This window comes from Vombatus ursinus, unplaced genomic scaffold (assembly GCF_900497805.2).
Source record: "Vombatus ursinus unplaced genomic scaffold, bare-nosed wombat genome assembly UNPS02014235.1, whole genome shotgun sequence".
Lineage (NCBI taxonomy): Eukaryota > Metazoa > Chordata > Mammalia > Diprotodontia > Vombatidae > Vombatus > Vombatus ursinus.
Genome location: NW_020954013.1, coordinates 153,834 through 161,476, shown reverse-complemented (window position 1 = coordinate 161,476; position 7,643 = coordinate 153,834). Strand labels below are relative to the sequence as shown.

Sequence of the window (7,643 nt, the reverse complement as noted above, 5' to 3'; positions counted from 1 at the left end):
TATTTAATTTTGTCTTTACAACAAGCTTGGGGGTTAGGTACAATTATTCTCCAAATTCTACAAATGAGGAAACTGGTATAATTTAAATGATTTGCCCAATGTCACACCTCTGACATATATGAGAGATGCTTCAAAAGTAGAAATGGCATGATTTAATAATAGATTTGGTAACATGATCTTGGCAACATATAGTTCTTTGCTCAAACCTCAAAATATTATTGAATTGCATATCCTAGATCATGATTTTTATAGTGTATACATATATATGCAAACACAATATATTATATGTATTATAGTATATACATATTATTTATATGCATACACATATTATATATTTGCATACATAATTGTGTGTATATATATATATACACACATACACACACACATATATATATATACATATATATTTCCATCTGGGTAAAGACTTTGATGATCATGTATATTAAATTTTATCATAATTGATTTGCATGGTTTTTCATGTTGGATGTATTCAATTGATCAATGTTTACTAAGCAGCTACTATGTTCAAAGCATTCTGTGAAATGCTGGGTATACAAAAAGAAGCAAAAAAAATCCCTGTCTTCAAAAAGCTTACACTCTAATGGGCGAGACAACATGCAAACAAAAATATACATAGCAGGCCAAATACAGGATAAAAAGAAATAATTAACAGAAGGAAGGAGCTAGAATTAACAGGGGTTTGGAAAGACTTTCTGGAAAAGGTGGAAATTTAGTTAAGGTTTAAAAGGCAACCCAAGAAGATCAATAGTTAGAGAGGAGGAGGAAGAGCATTCTATTCATGGGTGACAGCCAGAGAAAATGCCCAGAGCCAAGAGAAGGGATGTCTTGTATGTGGAACAGCCAGGAGGCCAATGTTACTGGGTAGAAGAGTATGTAATGGGGAGTGAGGAATAAGAAAACTGGAAAGGTGGGAAAAGGGGTATTCCTCATGTGGAACACTGAACAAGACTTTCATAGTGTGGACAGGAATGTGCAATCTATATCTTTGATGACATACCCTACACTGAGGAGAATCACAGGACAAGATTAGGCCCCAGGCTGCTGATTCTGCACAAACCTTCACCGGCTCTTAGAATTCTTCAAATCTGTTCCCCTTCAAGCTTCTTTTGCAACCCTGACTCACAGAGCTTCCCTGCTCCAGTCTTAAAGTACATGAAAATTACTCTCCCTTTAGGCTCCTTTGGAGATTGTAATGAATCAACATTTCTTGTTGATGAGGATTTGCACCTGAGACAAAAGTTTACTCCTACTATAGACACATCCTATATTCCCACTGCAGACAGTGTTATTTTCTTGCCAGAGACATGATAATCATATTGGGGATGGGGAGACTAGAGAGAGAGATGAGCTCAAGCTTGGCTGTCATATAATTTGAGCCCTAGTCAGCCCCAGCACACATACACATCCTGCGTGAACCAGCACTGCTCTTTGCCTTAGAATCACTAATCAGACTGGTGAGTAAATACATGACTTAGGCTCAAAGAAGAAAAAGAAAGAGATTAACAAAGAGGATGAGAGAAAGAAAGAAGAAGAAAGAGAATTATAGTTGGGTCTTTTGCTGATGGAGATGAGGCAGGCAAGGCAGCAACTGGAAGATGCTAAATGGCAGTGTTTGGGAGAGAAATTTGAAAGCTTCAGAATCCTTCTTCTACTAGATGAGTGACTGACTGTAGTGCATGTGGAAATTTAAGGTGATACTCATTTCAAAGAAATTTAATTTTCTTTGATTTGGATCCATGTTCTGCCCTGCCAGGATCATTTTTCTAAAATCTAAATTTAGTCATCCAACATTTTAAGTGTTACTTGCAGCTTAATGATGATGCAAATTCATAGAATAAGCTATCTGCTTATTTATACCATTAATAAAAATGCTCAACAGTCTAGGTACAAGAAGGCTTTTGTCAAGGAAAACAAAATATTTTAATTTCAATTAACATGAAAGCTCTAATTATTACTATAGGATTTTAGCCCTTTTTTGTTTCTTTCTGATATTTATTTTTATCTTAAAACTCTCACTCATGTATCCTCAAAGATGGAAGGATAGACTTTTTTTCAAAATTGAGGTATATAATTTTTTTTTAGAGAGAGAGAAAGCGAGAAAGAGAGAGAGAGAGAGAGAGAGAGAGAGAGAGAATGAGAATATGAGAATGAGGTTATATTGATATAATCTCGTTCTTACAGAGTTTTTATTTTTTAAATCTTTTTCATCTTCATTTTCATTTATTAATTCTTAACTGATTTACTCAGACTGAGAAGCTGATGGTTGTTATAAAGAAGAGAATATATGCTATGGGAAAAGATCCTCTGTGACTAGAGTCATGCAGCTTTATCTTTGAACAAATCCTTCTACCATAAGCTTCTTCTCTAGGTCTCTGTGGTTCAGAGATCTCAAGGATCAGGTTGTCACATGATATGGGACCTGAGAAGTTGCTCATGACTTTCCATGAATCGCTTCTAACTATATCTCTCTCAGGTACTGGTGCTTTTCCTTCTAAAGTCACTGACAAAATTATCTATATCTTAGATACAATGATTTTTATTTGTAGTGTTCTCAATTAAAAAATGGCTTTTCTCCTACTTTTTCTTTGTATGCTCATCATGTTGCCCAGTGCCTGTCACATAGATTTTAATAAATTCTTGTACATTCACTGCCACACTACTGACACTCACTTTTGCCAGTACTCTGAAATGGCTTCCCCTCTTTCACTCCTACGGGGATGGATACTCACTATCTTATTTCATTTCATTAGGTTCTGTCACTTTCCCTACCTCTCTCAAAGCATTCTTTCCTGACTAATTCAGCTTTCATCATTCATGCTTCTTTCTGAGCTCCTATATCATTAATGAACTATTCCCTTCTGCCTTACTTTCCTCTAATTACACAAGACTTTTGCAAAATGACCAGAAAAGGCAATAATGTTTAAGTCATTAAGATTTTCATTATGATTTATTTCAACTCTCATCTGAAAAGGACCAAAACTTCATTTGAAATATCCAAGGGCTGAGGCATGAGGGAACTGTGCAAAGGAAGGTGGATGTAAGACAAAATACACTTGTCAAAGTCATGTGTCAAGGAGAACTCCCAGAACTCTTGCCAGATGGGGATAACCACATTCCAGTCACTGGAGCTGTGGGAATTATGGTAATCAGAATCTTTATTCACAGTAATATGCATATGATAATAAAAGAGCTTACCCTGCGTATGTCTCCTATTGGGTACAGAGTTTAGAAAATTCATCAGCAATCATGAGATTATAGATTTAGATGAGGGCTATGAAACAAGTATCTAATCCAACCACCACATCTTTTAGATGGGGACATGAAGTCCTATACAATTGAAATGGTACTTTCAAAGTCAAAAAAGAAATGAAACATTGCAAACTTAGACACAGATTTTCTGTTCTCAAAATCATCTATTTTTTCCTTGAAGAGGAGGGTAAGTTTTGGGGGTCTTTTGGTGTAGAGGGGCTAATTTGGGGAAAATTCATGAGCAAAATGGGCTGAAAATATCACAGATACTTGTTTCCAAAGTCCTTCAACATTGTGTCAATAGAGAGATTCTCTCAGACATTGTTTACAATTAAATTTCATATTCTTTCATATAGACTAATTGTGGCTCCAAAATAATATTTAAAGAAATAATTTTCTTTAAGGCAGAGACTTTTTTTCTAATAGACCTTAAATTATATAAAAAGTCACAAGGTGAATTCGTAATCCAGAAAAACAAATACTCAGCCTTGCCCTATCCACAAATGCATGTCTTGTTCTCCTTTCAGAATCCCTCATATTTCAGGCACGGTATGGGAACTGCTTTTCATCATTGGCTTTAACTTGCCTTTCTCTATTAGACATCAGGAGCCTTCTTTTACATGTTTGTTAACATCTTGTATTTCTTCCTTTTAAGACTGTCTGTTTCTAGCCTTAACCACTTATCTTATAAAGAATGACTCTTAAACTTATAAATTTGAATCTGATATATGTATCAGAAAGACTTTTTGAAAAATTTCCCAGTTTTCTGTTTCAATTCTAATTTTGCTTGTGAAAAAAAATTGAAATAATTAAAATTTTACATTTTATATATATATATATATATTTTACGCATTTGGTAATGATGTCTTCAACTGTCAATAGACATGAAAAGCTTGATGTCACAGTACGTAGAACTCTGAAGTTAGAAACAGGAAGACCATAGTTCCAATCTGGTCTCAGGCATTCTTGTTAGATATGTGGAACTAAGCAAGAAAATTTAACCTCTTTCTTCCTCAGTTTCTTCATCTGTAAAGAGGAAAAGGTGAGTAGCTATGTGATATAGTGGGTAGAGCACCAGGCCTAGAGTAAGTAAGAGTTAGGAAGAACTGAGTTAAAATAAATCCTGTTTGCTTACAGTATCAGGCTTTATATCTAAATCATGAACGCATTTTGACTTTGTTTTGGCATACGGTATGAGATTTTGGTCTATGCCTAGTTTCTGCTATACTCTTTTCCAGTTTTCCCAGCAGTTTTTGTCAAAAAGTGGGTTCTTATCCTAGAAGCTGGAGTCTTTGGGTTTATCAAATAATAGATTACTATAGTCATAGACTACTGTGTCTTGCATACTTAACCTATTCCACTGATTCATCACTCTATTTCTTAGCCAGTACTGAACAGTTTTGCTGATTGCTGCTTTATAATACAATTTAAGATCTGGAATGGGTAGGCCACCTTTCCCTTCATCTCTTTTCATTAGTTCCCTTGATATTCTGGACCTTTTGTTCTTCCAAAGGAATCTTGAATTATGCAAATGCAAATCTCAACAACTCTGAAGTACCACATCATACCTATCAGATTGGCCAAGATGACAAAACAAGAAAATGATAAATGTTAGAGAAGATGTGGGAAAATTGGAACACTAATGCATTGTTGGTGGAGTTTTGAAATGATCCAACCATTTTGGAGAGCAATTTGGAACCATGCCCAAAGGGCTATCGAAATATGCATACCCTTTCACCACAGCAATAGCACTTCTAGGGATATATCCAAGAGAGATCATACAAATGGGAAAAGGACCCACATGTACAAAAATATTTATAGTAGCTCTTTTTGTGGTTGCAAAGAATTGGAAATTGAGAGGATGCCCATCAATCGGGGAATGGCTGAACAAATTGTGGTATATGAATGTGATGGAATACTATTGTGCTATAAGAAGTGATGAACAGGCTGACTTTAGAAAAACCTGGAAAGACTTCTATGGTCTGATGCTGAGTGAAGTGAGCTGAGCCAGGAGAACGTTTTACACAATAACAGCAACGTTGTGCGATGACTAATAAACTTAACTCTTCCCAGCAGTACAAGAATCTAAGACATCTCCAAAGGCCTCGTGATGGAAAATGCTGTACACATTCTAAGAAAGAAGTATGGAGTTTGAATGCAGATTGAAGGATACTATTTGCTATTTTTTTCTTCTATTGTGTTTTCTTTCCTCTTTCTGGTGGTTCCTCCTATTGGTTCTAATCCTTATTTACCACATCACTAATGTGAAAAAAATGTTTAATAGAAATATATATATATATATGTATAACCTATATCAGATTGTGTGCCATCTTGGGGAGGGTGGTGGGGAGGAAGGAGGAGAAAAATTTTAAACTCAAAAGCACGTGGAAATGATTGTTGATAAATCATAATAAATTAATTAATTAAAAAAATAAAATAAATCCTGGCACTTACCAGCTCTGTGACAAGACACAGAGGGCAAGTCACTTAACTCCGTTTGCTATAGTTTCCTCATTGATAAAATGAGTTGGAGAAGGAAGTGATAAACCACTCCAGTATCTTTGCGAAGAAAACCCCAATTGCAGTCACAAAGAGTCAGAAAGGATTGAAAAGTCTGAACAACAAAAAGGGAAATTATTAGCATGTACTAAGGAGTTTTATGAGGATAAAATGAATATTTGTAAAGTGCTTTGTAAAACTTTAAAGTGGTATGTAAATGCCAGAAAAATATAATAAGGCAGTTTCTTCCTTGCACCTCTAATTTCTTTAAAATTTCTTATGTCTATATCATGTACTCCATTGGAATTAATTTTGCTATATGATGTGAAATATTTGTCTCTACCTAATTTCCTCCAGACACCTAAGAAAACACTTTGAACTGAATATCTCAAGTCACTGAACATGACAGATTTATTTTTCCTACTACTCACAATTAAAAGGATATGAAATCTTTTGAAATTTCTGTATTTTAAATAATCTTAATGTCCATGTGTTTTTTTTCCTCCCTCAGGTTGCTGTAGCAGCAATTTTTTTTTTGTTCAAGACAAAAAAAAATTCAAGAAACAAACTGATGATTTCCCACAAAGATGTCCTGGGGATCATTTATCTGATCCAGTTTATGAGTGGAATACTAGGGAATGGTCTACTCTTTTGTTTTTATAGCTTTAATTTCAATTCTGCCTTTAGGAAAAGATTCATTGACCCATTTCTCATCCATTTGGGCTTTGTCAACACCGTGATGCTTATCTTCAGAGGAATACCCAAGATCATAGAGTTTTGGGGGTGGGAGAACTTCCTGAATGATATTGGGTGTAAGTTAATTACCTATCTGCAAAGAGTGTCCCGAGGCCTTTCACTCTGCAGTGTCAGTCTGGTGAGTGTCTTTCAAGTGATTACTATCAGTGCCAATAGCCCTATGTGGGCAATGCTCAAAGCCAGATCTCACAAATGTATCTTACCCTGTTGTGTGTTCTGTTGGATTCTCAATCTGCTAATGGATGTTTTTGTGCCCTTGTATATAACTGGTCCAAGTAATAGCACAAATAAAGGAAGAAGGAATTTGGGGTACTGCTTTATAGATATGCATGCCATGCGTGCTTTAAAAGTTCATATCTGGAAGTCCCTGTACGATAGTTCTTTTGCGGGCATCATGGCCTGCAGCAGTGTCTACATGGTAGCTTTCCTATATAGGCACCGACAGCAAGTTAAGCACATTCACAGCACTAGCCTCACACCCAGAGTCTCCCCTGAGATTAGAGCCACCAAAGTCATCCTGCTGCTGGTGGGCACCTTTGTTGGCTTTAACACAATAAGCAGTCCTTTTATTCTTTATGTGGAATATTCTAATGGAACCAGTTCTTGGGTAGATCATGTCATTGCTTTTCTATCCATGTCATTTCAATCAATCAGTCCATTTGTGCTGATCACTAGTGATACCCAAATTCATAAGTCCCGCTTTGTTCTCTCAGGGATCATCAATTCCTAAAATGTTTTAGTCTTACCTTGATTTCAGATCAAATTGTTTCAGATCAAATTTTATTAATTTATGCTAAAAGAACTTATTTAAATATCTATCGATCTTTCTCTATTCCTCATCTATAGCTATTTCTACCTGTCTATAGGAATATATATGAATGTGTGTATATATTATATTACAATATAACATTTCCTTTGTAATTTGGTGAATTATTTTTTTGTTTTTCATATTTTATTTTTTTCTAAATTATGTAAGAGTAATTGTTAAAATACATTTTTTAAAAATTTTGAGTTCCAAATTCCCTTCCTCTTTCCCCTACCCTTCTTTGAGAAGGAAATCAATGTGATATGTTATCCATGTGCATCATGCAAAACAGATTTCCACGTTAGTTATGTTG

The 7,643-nt window shown here is 35.2% G+C and overlaps 1 protein-coding gene across 1 annotated transcript; it reads left to right on the top strand.

Annotated features, from left to right (window-relative positions):
* Window positions 1–6,340: 6,340 nt before the first annotated feature.
* Window positions 6,341–7,255, top strand: LOC114041980 (vomeronasal type-1 receptor 1-like). The gene has a single exon (XM_027860674.1). The coding sequence runs from the start codon at window positions 6,341–6,343 to the stop codon at window positions 7,253–7,255; it is 915 nt and encodes a 304-aa protein (XP_027716475.1).
* Window positions 7,256–7,643: the final 388 nt, after the last annotated feature.